The sequence below is a fragment of the Hydractinia symbiolongicarpus genome, chromosome 8, assembly GCF_029227915.1.
Source record: "Hydractinia symbiolongicarpus strain clone_291-10 chromosome 8, HSymV2.1, whole genome shotgun sequence".
In the NCBI taxonomy this organism is placed as follows: Eukaryota; Metazoa; Cnidaria; class Hydrozoa; order Anthoathecata; family Hydractiniidae; genus Hydractinia; species Hydractinia symbiolongicarpus.
Window position 1 is genome coordinate 23,621,443 of NC_079882.1, and position 20,798 is coordinate 23,642,240.

At 35.6% G+C, this 20,798-nt stretch overlaps 3 protein-coding genes across 3 annotated transcripts; 2 read left to right on the forward strand and 1 right to left on the reverse strand.

Moving 5' to 3' along the window:
• Positions 1-285: 285 nt before the first annotated feature.
• Positions 286-4,078, forward strand: LOC130655269 (peptidase M20 domain-containing protein 2-like). Its single transcript, XM_057458005.1, has 4 exons — positions 286-651; positions 1,611-1,826; positions 2,263-2,532; positions 2,984-4,078. The coding sequence occupies exons 1-4, from the start codon at positions 333-335 to the stop codon at positions 3,343-3,345; spliced, it is 1,167 nt and encodes a 388-aa protein (XP_057313988.1). The 5' UTR covers positions 286-332; the 3' UTR covers positions 3,346-4,078.
• Positions 4,079-4,155: 77 nt separating this feature from the next.
• Positions 4,156-7,320, forward strand: LOC130655267 (xaa-Arg dipeptidase-like). The gene is made up of 4 exons (XM_057458000.1): positions 4,156-4,630; positions 5,560-5,772; positions 6,018-6,287; positions 6,873-7,320. Exons 1-4 carry the CDS (start codon positions 4,306-4,308, stop codon positions 7,241-7,243), a joined length of 1,179 nt encoding a protein of 392 aa, XP_057313983.1. The 5' UTR covers positions 4,156-4,305; the 3' UTR covers positions 7,244-7,320.
• A 1,992-nt stretch (positions 7,321-9,312) lies between these two features.
• LOC130654883 (retinol dehydrogenase 11-like) lies at positions 9,313-13,637 on the reverse strand. Its single transcript, XM_057457533.1, has 2 exons — positions 13,614-13,637; positions 9,313-10,453 (listed from the first exon to the last, which is right to left on the reverse strand). Exon 2 carries the CDS (start codon positions 10,440-10,442, stop codon positions 9,483-9,485), a length of 960 nt encoding a protein of 319 aa, XP_057313516.1. The 5' UTR covers positions 10,443-10,453; positions 13,614-13,637; the 3' UTR covers positions 9,313-9,482.
• Between the last annotated feature and the right edge of the window lie 7,161 nt (positions 13,638-20,798).

Here is a 20,798-nt window from a genome sequence, read left to right on the forward strand (position 1 = left end):
CACTAATGGCCACTGCTCCTTGAAACTTCTAGAATTTTGAAAAAAATGGTATAAATTGCTGAAAATATTTTCTAAGTGATTTATGTTAAGGTCTGTTTATTTTTTAACTTTCAAGTTATGAAAGATGTATACCTTTTTTTCTCATTGAAATCTTTGTTTTTGTTTAACCAGGACACTTTTGGAGAAGAATCAGAAAATTCCTAGAATTTATTTTACCAAATGGGTGTGCGCTTTGCATATGATTTTTACCTTATTGTAACTCAAATTAATATGTTTTCTTTAAACTACATTTAATGACTATTTGTTTGTTAGTAGTGTTTGCATAATTAAATATGGAACAGTTAAAATATTTGGCCATAGAGACTATAAATAAGCGAGCATCTGACCTATCTGATATAAGTCGACAAATTTGGGAAAATCCTGAACTTGCATACAAGGAATTTGCAGCTCATGAACTACTAACAACATTTTTGGAGAAAGAAGGATTTAATGTTTCAAAGAAGACACCATTAGAAACTTCTTTTATTGCAAGATATGGAAATTCAGAAGGTTTAAAGATTGGTATTTTATGTGAGTATGATGCATTACCTGGAGTGGGTCATGCTTGTGGACATAATTTGATTGCAGAAGCTGGTATTGGTGCAGCACTAGGTGAGAACATTCTTCTGCTTTAATGGCCTGGCTACACCATGGTAAGCTGGAGAGAAAATTTTTAAGTGTGCGAGGAGTTTTTAATCCGCTGAACTTTTATAAAACTCTTGTAAAGCGGCCTCGTTATTAGTAACGTTTTAACAGAAAAACTCAAAGTTAATATATGAAAGAAACCCATTGTATTTAGAGCGCATTTTGTTTAAAACTTTGTTTATTTGTGGGGATATTGAATCGTGCGCAAAATGCAACGCGCGAAATACGTTTCTATTGCAGCTGCGCTAAAAAGGTAAATATATATAGTTAATATTACTTCTTACTAGATCTTTTGTTCTGTTTTAAAAAAGAACCTGAAATATAGAAAAACATTTATAAGAAAAAAAATAGGTTTTCTGTTCGATGAAAGAAAAATCTGCAGAAATTTATTTTTGGAAAATAGGTTTAGTAGGACACAACATATTTAGCTATAGAAATTGTAAAATACTCAAAAAGATCCATCTAGCTAACTGCCTTATTATTAAGATGACAAAATCCTTTTAAAATTTTGTCATCTAACTAGCCAGCTACATAAACATAATGTTTATAGCTACTTGTACTTTGAACCATTATTCAAAATCAAGTGTGCCTCTGCAGCGTTGATATGGTACTAGGTGGCTCTAAAATGTCACCTATTAGCAGTTATCAAAAAGGGGTCTCTGTTTTGTCATTCTTGTTGTGAAGTGCGCACTAGCCTGTGGTTCTACCTTAAATTTTTTTAAATTTCTGCTGATTATATCAGCATATTTTATCCCTTGAGTGCCACTCTTCGTAGATATGGGAAAAAAATTTATTATTATTTTTATCATCCGCTTATCAATTTGAAATTGCACTTGTAGAATTGCACCAATAATAGATTAATTTGCACCCTATTAAAAGTTCCATTATCCTGTTAAGTGATAAAATCATTGTGCGTTTCTTCTTAGGAATACAATCTGTTTTAAAATCTCAAGAAGAACACGCGATTGCACAACTTATTGTTTATGGCACACCTGCTGAGGAGGGTGGTGGAGGGAAGGCTATGATGATTGAAAAGGGTGCATTTGATGAAGTTGGCATCTGCATGATGTGTCATCCATGTCCTGCTGAAGTGCCAATTCCAAGATGTCTTGCTTTGGCCCAATTGACAATTTTGTTTCATGGTAAATGCTACATAATGTACATCAAAAACTTATATAATTTTTGCTTGCAAATTTAGCAACTGGAAATATTGTGTCAAGCAAAAAACGTTCTTTGGATGTTAAAATGGCAATATAATTAGTCTTGTTTTCGTAAAAAAAAAAACGCATTATATTTATCTATGCTTTTAAAGATTGACTATTAATTTTTTTTTCAGCTTTTCAAAAGCAGTGAATTTTTCTTACAGTAAAGTCCTTACAAAGCTTTTTTGTGGCGTTTAAAAAAATTCTCTTGTACGCTGGAATCGTATATTTTAAAGCAGATTCAAGTAGAACAGTGCCTTCTTGAGGCCAAAGCTGACGAATTTTTTAAGAACTTGTTGCTATGCCAAAGTTGAATTAAATCTGGTTTCTTTTACATTCATTTTTTTGTAGTTTTAATTCTTCAATATTCTTACAGGTAAAACATCTCATGCAGCTGCTGCACCCTGGGAAGGCATTAATGCATTGGATGCTGCTGTTGCGTGTTATAACAAATTAAGTATGTTGAGACAACAAATAAAACCAGATGCGCGTTTACATGCTATTATTGTCGATGGTGGGAAAAAACCTAACATTATCACTGAACGTGCTGAGATGGATGTGTACATCCGCGAATTGACGGAAAAAGATGCTCTTTTGTTAAAGAAGAAAGTGCAGAATTGTGCTAAAGGAGCAGCCGTAGCTACAGGTTCGTCAAAATAGTATTTTCTGCATGATTTATACTAAGATGTATTTAGTAAAACGGAAAACAAGGAGAAATAACTACTTCAAGTGCAGATACTTTCTTTTGCCAATAGAATTTTGCGAACATAAACTTCGCGTATGAACCATATTGATAACGAACATAAGCTTCCACAAGTCGATTCTTTTGAAAAAATTCGCGAGCATTAACTTTCGTGAATCACCAACTTGACTTATAAATAGCATTGAACTTCAAATCGTATTCTTTCAAAGCATAAAATTAAGACTAAAAAAATCATTCCGAGCCGAAATGTTTTTTCGCGACCTTTACCTATCTTGAATCGAAGTTTTTTCCCGTTCATTATCTTTCGGCCGAATTTCGCGAGATTCGCTAAAGTTTATGCAGTTAGCGTACCTCACACCAATAAAATCCTTTTTAATATATTTCTCCGAATTAGGTTGTGAAGTGGAGATGAAAGAAACAGAGCCATTTTACTCCGCTGTGAAGACCAACAAGACACTTATAGATTTATACATGAACAACGCGAAATCGTTGGGAGTTGTTTTTAACGAACTGACTGTATTGCGTGGTTCCACAGACATGGGAAATGTATCTCAGATTAAACCTTCGATTCATCCATTCTTTAAAATCGCTTGCGAAAGCTCCAATCACACGCAAGCGTTCACAACAGCTTCCATACAACCAGAAAACCAGCAACCTACACTGAATTCTGCTAAAAGTATGGCGATGACTGCTGTTGACGTACTATGTAATCAAAAGCTTGTTGCTCAAATCAAGAAAGATTTCAACAATAGTTAACTATATGAGCAGTAGTAGTAAAGCTAGATCCAGTAATGATTTTTTCCCCTGCTGCACCTAAATTTGATGACGAGAATGTGACAAGAATGGTAATTCTACTGTCTTCTCACACAAAACGAAATCGTTTTTGGCAATTTGTTATTTAGGCAAGATTCAGCTTACCTTATTGGCCTTAAGGCCAGCCCCTTTTACCCCGAACTTACATTTTGGCCTTTTTAGCCCAAATAATACGCGATTCGTGTGACAATTGCAATATTTTGGTTGATATTATGTTCCAGATGTTGTGTTTACACCTTCTCATGCTTTGTCATATGGATAATGATAAAGAAAAATATATTCGTAGCCAATCTACTTGGATTAACTTGAAAATTTACATTTTCAAGTTAATCCAAGGTTCTAAGGGTAAAATAAAAACTTGATATTGAGTGGTCGCCCTTTATCCATAAGTATGTGCTCAATAATAATAAAAAATTTTCCTTATATTTTTAAAATTTCCACCTTTTTTACGCCGGCCTAAAATATGACGCTCAGGGCCTCTCCATATATTTATCTGTACTCTGTTGTGTGTATCATTGAGTGTTTTCATACCACATTTTGTATTGTATACTACTTTACCCATTCATGTATCAAATTTTACGAATTTTGAACAAATTTGCGAAAGTTGGTGCACGGTATGTACCATTTTTAATTTAGTTATATTTCTATCTTTTATATTATATATTATATATGTTCAGCTGGTCGCCTCATTTTTTCAGCTTTTTCAAAATTCGCAAAAAAAAATATTATTTGAAACGTAGATATAATTTTAAAAGTATATGACTTCTTCAATTTTTCTCTATTATAAAATGCAGAAAATAAAATATATATTTATATGTTAAGTGTCTTTTTTTAAAAATTTAAAAAATTGTCAATAGTAAATGTTTTGGCAGCTTGATTTGATTTTTTATTTTGTAATAGAAAATGGGAGAGAAAGAATTATACGACGAGATTTCTAAGACCATCGACAACAGAGCGTCTGACTTAAATCATATTAGTCAGGAAATTTGGAAAAATCCTGAACTTGGATATGAAGAATTTGCAGCTCATGAATTACTAACAACATTTTTGGAGAAAGAAGGATTTAATGTTTCAAAGAAAACACCATTGGAAACTTCTTTTATTGCAAGATATGGAAATTCAGAAGGTTTAAAAATTGGTATTTTATGTGAGTATGATGCATTACCTGGAGTGGGTCATGCTTGTGGACATAATTTGATTGCAGAAGCTGGTATTGGTGCAGCATTAGGTGAGTGCTTAAATTTTGAAACTTTTAAATCCAGTGTACACGAACTAATATCAAGTTTGTTACAATGTTGCCATTTTTCTGTCGTACTTAATAAAAAGTCTTCCTTATAGAGGTTTCTTTCTGAAGAAATAGTCACAGTTAATTTTAGCGGAATTAAGTTGCAGAAAATTTTAATTAGCGGGATTCTTTTCTCAGATTTAGAAAACGCTAAATTTATGATCAAGTGAATTACGGTCTTGTTTTTTGTGTCATCTTAGTCTCACTACCAGGCAATTTTCTAAAATAGTTAAAGTTTATTAAATTCTGAGGTCATTGTATTAGAAAAAGTTCCTGAACGAGTATTCAATTCAAAACATAACTTTTAAACAACAAAGAGACTTTCATTAACATAAATGCGAGAAAAGATTGATTAATGACTTTTTTGTCTTTTATTTATTATCTGATGTCTGTTCCGTTGAAATCGTCAATTTTTTAGTAATTTTGCGATTTGTCAGGATAACCTAATCAATATTCGTCTAATTATTGATAGATATATTTTTTACTTAAAATTTTTTACAATTAGTCAAAGTTTCTTAATTTTTTAAAGGGCGATTAGTCCAAAACGTGTAACGTACACTTTGACTAATGTCAATTTTGCGACAAATAGTTCACGCGAAAATTGTTAGAAAAACTTTCTATTTGCGAAATTCGCAAAATGTATATCTCATTAAAAATTTAGTGTAAATTTTAACTTTACAGTCTTTATTATATGTCTCCTGAAAGAGTCCCTGAAAACGCAAATTGAAAAAATTGTCGTCGCGAATTTGCAAAAAAATAAGTGTCGCAAAGTGTTATAACTTGCCTAAAGTGCTTGTATAAGCAGCTAAGTTGGTCCTTTAATTATTTTATATTTTACAAGTCTCGTGTAACTCATACTGTTGTTAATTCAGGTTTAAAGGCAGTATTGAAACTCAAACCGGACTTAAAAGCAGAATTGATCGTATTTGGAACACCTGCTGAGGAGGGTGGTGGCGGGAAAGTGAAAATGATTGCTGATGGTTGTTTTGATGAAACTGATTTCTGCATGATGTCTCACCCTACTCCGTACGAACTACCAGATCCATATTGGTTGGCAAGAATACAATTGACGGTGGTTTTTAACGGTAACTTGTGTTGATTTGTGTGTAATGGACGTAAATATTAGTATTGCAACTAGATCTAGAATTATTTTTACTTCCGAAATAAGATGGGAAATTTTACTCAAGGACTTTCTTTCACCCCGAAAAAAGGATTGACTTCGTGATGTTTTATAAAGGCCTTTCGTAAACATTTCAGAAATTCTTTCATACAAATCAATAAATTTGACTCTATAAATACACAACATTTTTGTACCCTATTTTATGAATAGGTAAAGCATCTCATGCAGCTGCTGCACCATGGGAAGGCATCAATGCATTGGATGCTGCTGTTGCATGTTACAACAGCGTCAGTATGCTGCGCCAACAGACTAAGACTACTTGCCGTGTCCACTGTGTGATCACGGATGGTGGGCAGAAACCCAATATAATCCCTGAAAGAGCTGCAATGAATTTTTACATTCGAGGTCTCACAGACAAAGATACTGATGAGTTGGAAGCAAAAGTGAGGAAATGTGCGGAAGGAGCCGCATTGGCGACAGGTACTTCGTATGTTGTTATAAATATCTAACCACGGGGATACGGGTAACTTTTTATTTAACTGGATATGCTTACTGGTAACAAACAAATGTTGCGACGGAAAAAAATCGAGTTTCTTGAAGTAGTAGATGTCCACAGAATCTGGATCAAAGTTTATTTGTTATTAAAATCACGGAAAGGCATCAATAAAAAAAATAACCTATATTAATGCTGATTGATTGAGTGTCTCGGAATGTTAGTTAAACCAGAAGACCCAGCATAATTTTTCTCACCTCCAGGAAATCAGTATAGTTAGGGTTGGAAAAATAACGCTAGGTTGCAAACAAATTTCCTGAGTTCAAAATTCTGACTGTTAAAATGAAAAAAGCATTACTCCGAACTGAATTAATTTAAGGGGCGAAATTTCCGCGGGAAAAAAAATTGTTATCAGGCAGTTTAAGTGCGCGGAGTGAATTAGTCTCTAAAAAGTAGACTACTGACGTTAGTATTCCAAAATAAAGATCGGTCTTTATTCGTTTTATAGATTATATTAAGTCAGGCTTTATACACCTTTTCATCTAGCTATTTCATTTTTTTTTAATTCACAGGATGTACAGTGAAATTAACAAATGATGACCCTAAATATTCGGCTGTGAAAACTAACCCAACACTGATCAACCTTTACGTGAAACACGCCAAAGAGCTAGGCGTGGAATTCAATGACGATGAATACCGTACCAAGCTACTCGCTAGTACAGATATGGGGAATGTTTCTCAAATCAAGCCTTCCATTCATCCTTTGTTCAAAATAAAATCCGAAGGCCCAAACCACACTCATCAATTTACTACCGCAGCAGGACACGAGAATAACCAACTTGCTACATTAAAATCTGCTAAAAGTATGGCAATGGCAGCGCTAGATGTAATTTGTAAACCTTCCTTGATGGAGGATATAAAGAAAGAATTCCAAGCGTCTTGATCGGACTTGTTGAAATATTTTTTTTATAAATAAAAATTATTTATAAATTGAAAAAAAAAGAGAATGGAATATTACAATCGTTGTTTTCTTTCCGACGGCGCACTAACTTTTCGTAAGCAGTAAATAACTAATCGGCAAAACAGGTCGGCAAAAAGGAACGGCAAGTTATCAACATCCATTAAGAACCAAATATTTAGGTAAGAAATCTAGTCGCGGATTTTTTTTCATCGTAAAGTCGAAATTCCACTTCGGTTGTAAACCAGGACGTACCAAGCGCGGTCCGAGCGTCACAATGTCCGCTGGAAACAGAAACACGCGCACAAACTAAGATGGCAGCGATTCAAACAAATTCATTGGTGGAAGCTGTGAAATTACGTTGTTATACACTGCATCAAAATTTCACATCAATTTATTTTACAATCATTGATAATGATTATTGCTTTTAAGCATGGTCAATGATCATTAAAAGTAAAAAAGTTAAACATTTTCAACTTTTATTGTTAATGATAATTGGTTAAGAAAGGTAAAATTGGTCATTTTTTGTGTCTACCCTTTCATTTTTAAAGGGGATCACAAAGTGGAGTTTTCAGAGTGCCCGAGGGTAACGGCCACCCTGCCTGTTTTTCTGAAACTGTCGTACGTCAATAATAAAAAATACGACGTAAATGTATGTCGCAATGTCCTACAGCGGTTTCTCATGGAACGGATGAAATAATTGTCTTGCCCACAACCACACTTTTATGTATCTGACACTTTATGAAAGACGTCATTTCATAATATTGACAGTTGACTGTAGTCTGTAAAGCGAACATGCCAAAGAAAACTTTCGCTGGAAACCTGAATTTATTGACGATTTATTGTCTTGCCTCCTGGAATTCAGGACAAATATGATTTTTATGTGTCAAGATTATATTCAGAAATTCGTTTAACAATGGACAAACTGTATAGCAATGATGATGAACCTTTTAGCCCAGTAGGATTTTCTGTTATGCCAACAGATTAATTAAATGAGGATGAAAGGAATAAATTTAGTGCGAGGATAAAGGAGGAAAAGGCGCCATCTTTGTTACCGCGCAAAACATAAACAAAGTCACGTGACTCAATTTCAGCTTGCTCAGCCGGCTGAGTTTTCCTCATGTGATGGCACGAAATTATCAGCCCGCCTAACCGAGCCAGGCCATTTAACTGGGCTGGCTCGCCTCGTGTGATCAGCCCCTAAAGTCAATAATTCGCACGCACTTTAATTGTGCGCACTAAAAGTAGAAGATCTATTTGGGCAGTTTCGAATTTGCTCTTGGTAGAACACCTGCTGAGAGAAGACAAAGTTTTTTGTTTTTAAATAAGTCTTCATTGGCGACCGAAGTACTTAATGATAATTTTGATTTAATTTCGCTTGTTTGTTTACATCTAGTATCCGCCATTTTTAAAAAATTACACGCATTTTTTTTTTCAACCCGGCAGCAGTGTAGGTCTTGATCTGGGTTGACTTTTCCCATATAATATGTAATTTTTTCAAACGGGTTGACCCGCCAAGCCGTTTCGTCTGTTGGCAGTAACAGTCGAAACTATTTGATCTTATTGTTGATCATAACGGGTCATCAAATTCGATTCTGATACCTGAAATAACTCAAATACTTGACGCTTTGTCAGCCCTCCAAGAGTTACATCTACAATGTACTTTTAACTTTTTGTAATTTCCAATTGAGTTTTACTTTACAGCTTTTAATATCCGTGGACAAAATTTAAATTTCCGCCTGCGGGCTTTTTAAGCAATTCATAATCCCAATGAATTTTTCGAACAAAGTGTGTTCACTGGATTCTCGGATAATTCTCAATTTCATCAGCGATTCTAAGTTTCTTCGGTGATTCTGAGTTTGTACGTAGTTTGTCCGATGATACTTAGCTTGTTCGTAGTTTGCCCGGTGGTTCTTAGTTTGTCCGGTGATTTTTACAGTTATACGATGGTTCTTAGTTTATCCAGTGATTCTCAATTTGAGTAAATAATTTCTAAAAATTTGCACTTGCTTAAATCTGGGGATGAGGGAAAATCATATATATATCAAGATGCCTCCTGGTTACTAAGTATCAAATACCTCTATTTTACAATACATATTATGACTATGTGCAATATTATATTACGTGACTACATTTGTTAAAATAACCAACCAAACAAACAAATTTAAAAGAGGGCAGTCACAATGTGATTGATTCTGCTTCAAAATAGTCCCAATGTTTTACCTTAGAAAGGAAACTTTACTTTGGTCAAATCTTCGCTTACTTCCCACAATTTTTTCGCGATACCCTCATCGTAACTTTCTTTGTTAGATTCTTGCTCGTGACAATCCTGAAAATAATTTCCAGATCTCTTTTCCAAACCTTCCTCAACAGCACAGTAGATACTTGTTTGTGCACCGTATTCGGGAGTTTTTAAAAACATATACTTGCCAGCAAGAGTTACGAATACTTTTATTAACCCTATATGTCGTGACAGTTCGGTATCAACGCCACCAGGATGAACAGCGTAGGCTGTAACCCCTGTGTCAACAAGCTTTCGATGGATCTCTTTTGTAAACAAAATATTCGCGAGTTTGCTCTGATAATATGCGCCGTACGAACTGTATGACTTTTGGGAGTTGATATCGTCAAAATTCATCGTTCCCATTAAATGACCCATTGAAGACAAATTAACGATTCGACTTGGCGCGGACTCTTTTAGTCTTTCAAGTAACAAATTGGTCAAGGCAAAATGACCAAAATGATTTACCCCAATTTGCATTTCGAATCCATCTTTAGTTTTCATATACGGACACCACATGACACCAGCATTGTTGATAAGAATATGCAGTGCTGCATATTCTTTCAAGAACGATTCGGCAAATTCTTTAATCGACACCAAAGAAGCTAAGTCTAACAGTTTCAAAACAATCTTGGAGCTTCCAGAGCGTTCTTTGATTTCATCCAATGCTGCTTCTCCCCTTTTTTGATCACGGCATGCTAAAACAACAATGGCTCCACGTTTCGCCAGATCAATTGCCGTTTCTTTACCAATTCCAGTATTAGCTCCAGTAATGATAACCGTTTTGCCATCAAGTCGAGCTTTGCTTTGGCATTTTGGACCAAGAAAGTATTTACGAAGTGCATACAAAATCAGACACAGGGCAGCAATTCCAACATACGTCCAAATGCAGCAGGTATCCATTGTTTTTATTTCTAAAAATAAGTTTTATTAAATTTGATAATCATAATAATATAAACACTGTATTCATAGATAAAGCAGTAGCTTTACATGAGAGAGCGTTTGCTTCCTGAAAAGATTCTACAACTTCGAAACTTCTGTAGCTGAAGGGGCTATATCAGAAAACATAATAGGTATTGTAACCAATTGTGGAAGAGCTTATTAAGGAGAGATGGTTGGGGGTAAAGGGTATAAGGTTAAAATATTATAAAATATGGTATATTTAAATTTGAATCGATGGAAAATATGACTCGTGCAGAAATAGATAAAAGAAAAATATAAAAAAGACATAAGCGAGTCGACAAATCAATTTATTTTACGAAAGCTTTCGGTCGTAACTTCGGCCATCTTCAGTCAAAATACAAAGTTGGTAACATATAACACGTAATTTATAGAAAATGTAACATAAAATAACTTTCTAATATGGACAAGTCATTATCACAATTTAGCATACGCACGAATGCTGTATTCCTAGAAGATTGATAAATGAAACTTATCAAATGGAGCTTATGATATATCCCTATTGAAAGCTCGTTTATCTCTATAGATCATGAGACTCTCTTAATTTCTAAAGGAAAATTGTTTTATGTCGATGTTATGACAATGAAGTCGTTAAACGACGCCATAACACAAGATAATAGATGATCTTGAATTGTGTAGACTTTGATATTTAAAAATACAATTCATTAGTTGTATATGTGTTTATTTAACTTTGTTTTAAACAGCATAAACTGTCAATATTTCTAACATAGTCTGGAATATCATTCCAGATTTTAGCTCCAAAATGCGCATCTGAGACTTGTTTCTTGAGATTGGTTTGTGTATTTCGTGTTATTACTGACAGAGTGTTGTGAATATGCATGCTTTTCAGAAGATGTATTTTATAACATAAGTAAGCTGGAGATAGATTATAAATGGCTTTGAAAATAATAACTAGGATATTGAACTGAAGCAGTTTATGAAGTGCCTTGTTGTTATTGTTGATCGCAATAAGGTTGTCTGAATGTGAAGTTTATCTACCTGATTTAGTAATGATTGACATGCATTACTCCAGCTAGAGAAACAGTATTTAATGTAAGGTTTTACCAAAGAGTCAACTAAGAGTTTCTTAGTAACAGAAGTCAGTGAGTTAACATTGTATCAGAATTTATTTAACTTGTTGTATGCTTTTCCTTCAATAGTGGAGAAGTGTTTTTCCAGAATACCTATTCATTCAATGTGACACCTTTTTAATTAATTTTGGTGCCTTTCACTTTAATTAGTTTATTCTTATTGCCAAAAAATATTGTCTCGGTATTCTATGACATTTTACTCAATTCCAACCGTTCACCAATTTCATGGAACTGTTTTTTTACATGATATTACTATTATAGAATTATCTCCATAAAGATAAAAATAACAATTCATGACTGATTTTATGTCATTAATGTACAATAAGAATAGAAGAGGTCCCCACATAGATCCCTTTGAAACACCATAGGCTTCTTCACTACACATTGTAGACCTTGTTTCGTGTCTGTGTGTTAGATCTAAAACCAAATTTTGATTTTGGTGTAGCATGTTATTTTCCTTAAGAAAGTCAAACACTTGTTCATTGACCACTTTTTTTAAAGTCTTCAATGGCCGTTATTTTCCAGGTGGGTGATTTTGTTAAAAACACGTTAGAAATTGTATGAGAAGAGTTAGGTATTGAATAATATAAATATTATCATGTCATTAAAAAGCGAGTTTATTCAAGGCTACGTTTCGACAGCTGTAGCTGTCACTGAAAGGGAAAATTAGCCTGACTCTACAAAACACAAAAGTACCAAAAACAGGAACGCATCACACTGTCTAAATTAAGAAAGGATAAAGATATTATGATCTTGCCAGCCAATAAAGGTCAAACGACGGTCATTTTAGACAAAAAGAATGACCTTGGTAAATGTTATAAGCACATTAACAATGGTCCATACGCACGCCTCAACGACATCCAACAAAAACTATCAAGCGTGACACAAGGAATATCTTGATCTGTTAAATAAAGATGATAGCATTGATGATAGATTATAATTTAAACTTAGAACTTCAGACACTCCACCGCCCCGATTTTATGTTCTTCCTAAAATACATAAACCAGAAATTCCTATATGCCCAAACGTGTTGTGTACAGGATCGCCTTTGTATAATTTATCGAAATATCTAGCTTCCATTCTTAGCAATTATATACACAAAAAGTGATTGGAATTTATCAGAAACATACGGATCGAGGACGACGAGTGTATATGATATCATTTGAAGTTACTTCACTGGACACAAATGTACCGATAAAGGACAATTATATATCATCAGGGAATTACTGCTATGCAGGCTCATGAGACTTCAGCCTGAGCAACTGCATTATTGGACAGAGCAGTCAATGTAGTCAGTGGAGAGAATGACTGAAAGAAAGAGTTATCTCATATAAACAACGACTTACTTGCAAATGGGTATTCGAGTCAAACCATTAAAAAGAGGACAGGGAGGATGCAGAAAATACATTGTGTGCAATGGCACAAAAGAGCCGTACGCAACGCAGATACAGACAAAAATGAGAATGCGGACCAAAAGCTGGAAGAATGATCATGTTATTGACTAGGACAATAAAAAGATTATAGGGCAACAGTTTGGTTGGACGGCAAGAAAAGTGAAAGAAACCATAAATAGTATACACAGAAATACTCACATCAATAGCATTTCCTATCAACTTCCAGAAATATGGTTACCCACACTTAAAAGATGCCTCCTTTGATATGGACTGGTAACAGCTTACTGCCTGTATTACTTTGCCTGTCCTGCCTGATGTGGGTAAGAGGTTTGGAGATTATAAACAATACACATCACCATGAAAGTAAGCTGCATGGTTTTAGCTAACCAAAAGTTAGAAATGTGACAGATAATTATTCTTGGGTGCTTAATAGGGGAGGGGGGAGCTTTATAATTTTCAGATTTTTTTCACACCAACCAACACCTTATCTCCCCCACCTCTCCTCCATGGTCAAAATTTTTTTTGAATTATTTTTTGTTTTACATTCTGTGTGTTTGCTGGTATTTACTTACCATCGTTGACACAAGCTAGCACTTAAGTTGATTGTTACGCATTGCATTCCTACTTACTTTATATCACATATTGTATCACGCATGTATCTCTTCTCCCAGTAAAAATTCTAACACACCTGTTTAATAACCCCCCCCCCCCCCCCCCCTGCTTATTGGCTCTTAAAAAAAATTCTGACCAACCAGCTATATTAAGACCCCCCTTGTTTTAAGCATTGAGAGTAGCTTATTTGCCCACATAAAAACTCAGTCAGCTTGTCATAAAAATATTTATAAGAATAGACGCAAACATTGACTAATAACATTGACTTTTGTACCCAAGTAGGGTAATGAATTTAATAACATCTGTATATACGACTACATTATAGCTAGCTATATTTGGACCAGTTCTGCAGGAAAAGACAAAAACCTCACATTTACCAAATTAATTATCAAGATAAATTTGCTTTATATTATACAAAACTAAAAATGGTATATTTTTGTAACATAGTTCTTAAACGAGCCCCCTAAAGTTGATGTGAAACTTTAGCTGGTCTTTTTTATCCAGTCCACAAAGTAAATCGACCGCCATTTCTGGTGAGTCGTCCACGTATTACTTCCTGAATATAAAGGAGATATAGTATTCAACATGTGTTAGACCTATGTACGTTCCCAAGCCTTGTGGAGATAATGATGTGCTATTCTCCATAAAGCACAAGTGTAGTAGCCTGTAGTAGAGCGTAGTAGAATGTATTTCTCTGTAGTAAAGCGTATTTCTCTGTAGTAGAGTGTAGTAGCCTGTAGTAGCTTGTAGTAGAGTGTAGTAGCGTGTAGTAGAGCGTAGTAGAATGTATTTCTCTGTAGTAAAGCGTATTTCTCTGTAGTAGAGCGTATTTCTCTGTAGTAGAGTGTAGTAGCCTGTAGTAGCTTGTAGTAGAGTGTAGTAGCGTGTAGTAGAGCGTAGTAGAATGTATTTCTCTGTAGTAAAGCGTATTTCTCTGTAGTAGAGCGTAGTAGCGTGTAGTAGAGCGTAGTAGCGTGTAGTAGAGCGTAGTAGAATGTATTTCTCTGTAGTAAAGCGTATTTCTCTGTAGTAGAGTGTAGTAGCCTGTAGTAGCTTGTAGTAGAGTGTAGTAGCGTGTAGTAGAGCGTAGTAGAATGTATTTCTCTGTAGTAAAGCGTATTTCTCTGTAGTAGAGTGTAGTAGCGTGTAGTAGAGCGTAGTAGCGTGTAGAAGAGCGTAGTAGAATGTATTTCTCTGTAGTAAAGCGTATTTCTTTGTAGTAGAGCGTACTAGCTTGTAGTAGAGTGTGGTAGCTTGTAGTAGAGTGTAGTAGCCTGTAGTAGAGCGTTGTAGAATGTATTTCTCTGTAGTAAAGCGTATTTCTCTGTAGTAGAGTGTAGTAGCCTGTAGTAGAGCGTAGTAGCTTGTAGTAGAGTGTAGTTTCTTGTAGTAGAATGTAGTAGCCTGTAGTAGAGCGTAGTAGAATGTATTTCTCTGTAGTAAAGCGTATTTTTCTGTAGTAGAGTGTTGTGCTTTATGGAGAATAGCACATCACTATCTCCACAAGGCTTGGGAACGTACATAGGTCTAACACATGTTGAATACTATATCCCCTTTATATTCAGGAAGTAATACGTGGACGACTTACTATACTTCTTGCATTCATGTTTACATAAAACCCCCGTGCAGGGCAGAAATTGATTTTTAGCAGGGCAATAAATGGGCGTTGACTCCATACAGGCCCTGGTATCGAGGTTGACGGCCGGTATAGTCGAATGACTCATTTCCCGATCGAACAATTTTTAAAATGTGGTTTTCACCACTAACACGCATGAGACTTTTAGTTTTGAAAAAAGGTATCTTTTTTGATCAGACGCCGAATGAAAGCAGTTTAACACTAGCTCAACACAACCTTAAATGTACCCGACATTGTCGTATTCTTGGTCCCGACGACAGGCTCAACTGCATCCGACACACGACGTTAAACATCAGAAAACACTTTATCAACGTCGTAATGTTGTTATAACATACTAATACCAGTGTAATATCTTTGTAATATACAGTAATACACTGTAGTACTTAGTAATGAGCGGTAACACTTAGTAGTATTGATAATATACTGTAATACCGTGTAGTATTCAGTTATACACTGTAATACCTTGTAGTATTTGGTAATACACTGTAATACCTTGTAGTATTCGGTAACACACTGTGATAATTAGTAATACTAAAATCCACGGGTTCGCCTATCCTTTTTATACCGCATTGCGTGCTTCTCGCTACTTTCGCAGCTAAGCCACCATTTTGCGTGACAGACAGACAGACAGACGTATACGGGTATTATAATATAGAGACTGTCATACTTTGTAGTATTCAGTAATACCCTGTAATACTTTGTAGTATTCAGTAATACACTGTAGTACTTATTAATATACGGTAATACTTTGTAGTATTCGGTAATACACTGTAATACCTTGTATGATATATATATTTCATTTTATTAAAAGTAAAAGCTTTTCGGCTTACGCCATCATCAGTACATAAAAATGATTATGGTGTATTACCGAATCCTACAAAGTGTTACACAGTGTATTACTGTATATTACAAAGATATTAACCAGGTATCAGAATGTATTAACAACATTACGATGTTTAACGTCGTGTGTCGGATGCACAGTTGAGCTGCTGTCGGGGCCGGGAGACGACATTGTCGGGTAAAGTTGAGGTTGTGTCAAATGGAGTCGATGCTAATAATTGTTCATATATTATTTTCGGGTATAATTATCATAAATTAGAAGCGATTATGTGACCAGCCTGTTCCAGGGCCTTTTCCCCGTTATCAACCTCATTAACGAGGCAAAATGCCCTGGGAAAGAGGTTGAAGGTTTCCATATCATTGCTTACGTCCTCGCAACCTCGTCCCCAGGGCATCTTGCATCTTTTCTGACCTTGGGACGGCGATACGAATAAGATTGCACATCGTATCTTTCCCACTCTGGATCCATCACCAAAAGAGCGAGAGGAACTGAAAGATCTTGGTGTCATATTATCCACCAACTACTGAAATTTCTTCATAGCGTGTTAAAAAAGGCCTAGTAAGAATCAGTTTAGGAAAATCTTCCTACTTTTTCTCTTCCTCAAAATGGCTGTGTAATTATTCTATGCCTCATGTAAAATTATCTTTTATCGGATTGGCCTAAAACTACTCCATAACAAGTTTCAAGTCAATAACTTTACTTTTTTACCGAAGTTATTGCACTTTGAATTTTCTTGAATTAGGGCGGGTAAATGTGCATTTAATGATAAAATGGCTCCGACGGTTAACCTACTGGCTTTTTAAATTTTTTATTGTAACCAAAGCATATAAAGTAATAAAACATGCCCACTAATAACAACCTGATATAATTTAAAACGTAACGATACACATATTTTGTAAAAAAAACATTTTCGATATTTTGTGCAAAATTATTTTGTCTATAAAGGACATGGGCGGCAATAGATCTCCTTTTTTATGTAACATCATTCTTTGCATAAAGCTGCAAATTGAACTTGGCCGCTTTGAAACAAGTTGAGTTCCTCTCTTTTGTTCTTATCTTGATAGTTTGCTAGGTATAGTGTGCTAGCTATAGCTACTTTTCTAGTTTTATTAAACTTTCCCAGCTACTGAAATATTTCCATGTAAGCAGTATTACTTTATGATGTCTTATTTTATACTTTCATTGCTTAGTATTGCTTTTTATTAAAATTTTCATTTTGAAAACAACATGATACTGATACAGCTCCTCCGCCATTTTAATACGAACAGCTTCCTCCTGTTCGTCACAGACTCGCCGCCTCGCCAAAATGTTTTGTATGACGCAAAAATTATGTGAAATATCCGCGCCAATCAGGTTTTATTTTGGACAAGCCTCCTCCAGGGCCATGTTTGTATCGCCGTCCCAGGGTCAGAAAAGATACAAGATGCCCTGGGGACGAGGTTGACGTCCTCGGTAGCTGCAATCAGTCTATTTCTTTGGGTAGCATGTTTACATTTTTACTGGATTCAGGACTTTAAAAATTATCATTAATATTATTATCATCCGGAAAAGATTTACTATCTCGTGAGAGGACAATATCATCTTGAGAAAATAAATAATTTTGCTACTTTTTCACTATCGTACCTCCTACCAAGGTGTTTTTCCTCAGTTTTTGCAAAAGTAATATTTTGACGTTCTGTTTTTGCAAAATCACACTGAACATGCAAAGTAAATCAACAAATTCCAAATTTCTGTATAACTGTTCCTACTAAAAATAACAATCTTTGTATCCTCCTCTTCTTATTTGAAGCATCTATTCTGGGTTCTGACATTAAAAATAAAAGCAGTAAAAATTATTGTTCAGCATTAACAGTCAATGTGGAAGAATGTGGCCCGTAAAAATTATCTGTTACCGAAAAAATTTGGTCACCGACTTATTAAGTGGACATGGCACTATACTACAAAATTTTACTCTATAGAGGCTTTCCAAAGCAGAGAGATAGAGAAATGTACTTTCTGACGCAGACGACGTCGACCAAAGGGAAATTCCCTATATGCCAATAACCAACACAAAATAATATGAAATGATATATACATTAAATACTAACACATAATAATAATAAATGATATATACATTAAATACTAACACAGAATAATATGAAATGATATATACATTAAATACTAACACAGAATAATATGAAATGATATATACATTAAATACTAACACATAATAATATTAAATGATATAAACAACATATGACGTCATACATTAAATCATACAGAATATGAGTAAAAAATTATCATGACCATGCGCCAGAAAAATTTGTTGGTTGGGATCAGAAATCTATATAATAAAGGAGATGGATTTGAATTTAAATACCGTAAAACAATTACACGTCATTGCGAAAACCCGTGGGCTTACGGGTTATTCAAAATTACGCAAAGCAGATCTTGTTGCTTTATTAGAGACGCAGTCTACCCCATTCTCACCACAAGCCATGGACATTTTTAAAAAACAAGAGATGGCCAGATCCCGACATATTAGAAGCAAGATAGAGACACATGTACCAACATTCGAGGAAATGAATGAGTTTGAATGCCAAGAGCTGAGGAGAAATCGCCCAATAATCAAGAGCAAGCTGAGGGAGTGGTCAGATTGGATTGCTAGTTATATACCGGAGAGTATTAAAAGACCTGTGCAGGAAACATTTAAATCGATAAAAACACGAATACTTTCACTATATGATGGTGCTAAGAAAGCACTGATTGGCGAGGTCGAGGAAGAAGCAAAGGAGGATCATGCTTCAGAGCAACCGAAACAAGATTTTACGCCCCAGGAACACAAGCATGCATTACACAAGACATTCAAGAGTTATCGTATAGCTGGCATAGATGGAACAGATATTGATGGGTATCTTGGTATGATACGATCACATGTGAAAAATTTGATCGAGAACCAGGTGGAGGAAATGGGCTCTGCAAAGGTACAGTGCTCCCTATGGATTTTGTGGAAAAAACCAATCGATGGTACCAACGAGTTCATAGAGGTAGACAAGGTATTCCACAGCAACATGATATCAGTATTTAAAGGCACCATCGTGGATGAATCGCTGGATACTTCGTTTGCGCAAATGAAAAAACAAACCCAGCACTACTGAAAAGTGGCTTTAGTATCGGTCGCATTTAACACCTCGATGTTGATTTTCATAAGCTGAAGTTAACGCGGTGGTCTTCGTATATCGAAACACCTAAATGGATCGGTATGAAGAAAGCTATAATTAATCCGAATAACAACGATGAGGAGTGCTTTAAATGGGCTATTATAGCCGCCTTGCATCATGATGATATAGCAAAAGATCTTCAGAGAATAAGCAAGCTCCGACCATATGTAGATCGATATAACTGGCAAGGCATTGAATTTCCAACATCTATCAAGGACATCAACAAATTTGAGCGGAACAATCCCGACATTGCCGTGAACGTCTTGTATGCGACGGGAAGGAGCTTTAATATATTGCAACGATCAACATTTAATGAAAGAGAGAAGCAGGCTAATCTGCTACTGCTTACTGATGAGAAGAGGAACCATTACGTAACCATCAAAAATATTTCTCGATTATTAGGTAGCGAGATATCTAGGAATAATAGGAAGATGCACTTTTGTATGAGTTGCTTATAGGGATTTCAGACAGTAGAATCCAGAGACAATCACTATATCTACTGCAAGGACAATGAAGCGGTCAAGATCACGATGCCTAGTGAAAAGGAAAAATAGCTATACTATCAGGATGGCCACCAGCAATTCAAAGTCCCATTCGTCATATACGCAGACTTTGAAAGCCTACTAATCCCGATGAAGGAGAATGCTCGGTATACTAAGACCAAGACGCTGAACAAACATGAACCATGCGGCTGGCCTACATACAGTACCTTTGCATATGGAGAGGTCCCTGATCCGCTATACAAGTGCAGGGGTGGGGAATGTGTAAAGCTCTTTGTTCCATATAGAGGACGAAGTGAAGCGGCTATACTCTCTATTTCCCCAGAAGCCTATGCTACCATTAACGGAGGAGGAAAAGAATGAATATGATGCTGCAGATACCTGCCATATATGCATAAAGCCGTTCAGCGATGAAAATCGCAAAGTTCGCGATCATTGTCATTACACAGTGCTATACAGGGGTCCGGCTCACAATAACTGCAATCTTAAGTATAGGATACCCAACCATTTACCTGTGATATTCCACAACCTATCAGGGTACGACGCGCACTTATTCATACGTAAGCTCGGTGAAAAATATGATACCCAGGACATTGGTTGTATTGCCGGAAATAGGCCTTAAGTAGGCCTTAAATTGCTATAGGCCTTCTATAGCAATTTAAACATGAATGGTATAAGCGATCATGACTATACTCATGCCCAGAAGGTATGGAATGCAACTACCCCAAAGGGCCCACAGACTACCATTGGTGACTACCATGATGCTTATTTAATCTCTGATGTATTGCTTCTGACTGACATTTTTCAGAATTTCCGTGATACAAGTAATACGAACTACGGGCTTGATCCCCCGGATTTTTTTTCAGCACCCGGCTTGGCATGGAAAGCTGCCCTTAAATATAAGGGTGTAAGGCTGGAGTTGTTGACAGATTCCGATATGCTTCTCATGTTCGAGCGCGGAATAAGGGGTGGTATTACGCAGAGTGTACACCGGTACGCGAGGGCTAATAATAAGTACATGGGGG

What these genes read in the sequence shown, in the direction of transcription:
- LOC130655269 (XM_057458005.1), top strand. Translation starts at nt 333, where the DNA reads ATGGAACAGTTAAAATATTTGGCCATAGAGACTATAAATAAGCGAGCA. An exon ending in ATTGACAATTTTGTTTCATG is followed by an intron (nt 1,827 to 2,262) that starts GTAAATGCTACA and finishes ATATTCTTACAG; the next exon opens with GTAAAACATCTCATGCAGCT. An exon ending in AGGAGCAGCCGTAGCTACAG is followed by an intron (nt 2,533 to 2,983) that starts GTTCGTCAAAAT and finishes TCTCCGAATTAG; the next exon opens with GTTGTGAAGTGGAGATGAAA.
- LOC130655267 (XM_057458000.1), top strand. Translation starts at nt 4,306, where the DNA reads ATGGGAGAGAAAGAATTATACGACGAGATTTCTAAGACCATCGACAAC. An exon ending in TGGTATTGGTGCAGCATTAG is followed by an intron (nt 4,631 to 5,559) that starts GTGAGTGCTTAA and finishes TTGTTAATTCAG; the next exon opens with GTTTAAAGGCAGTATTGAAA. An exon ending in ATTGACGGTGGTTTTTAACG is followed by an intron (nt 5,773 to 6,017) that starts GTAACTTGTGTT and finishes TTTTATGAATAG; the next exon opens with GTAAAGCATCTCATGCAGCT.
- LOC130654883 (XM_057457533.1), bottom strand. Translation starts at nt 10,442, where the DNA reads ATGGATACCTGCTGCATTTGGACGTATGTTGGAATTGCTGCCCTGTGT.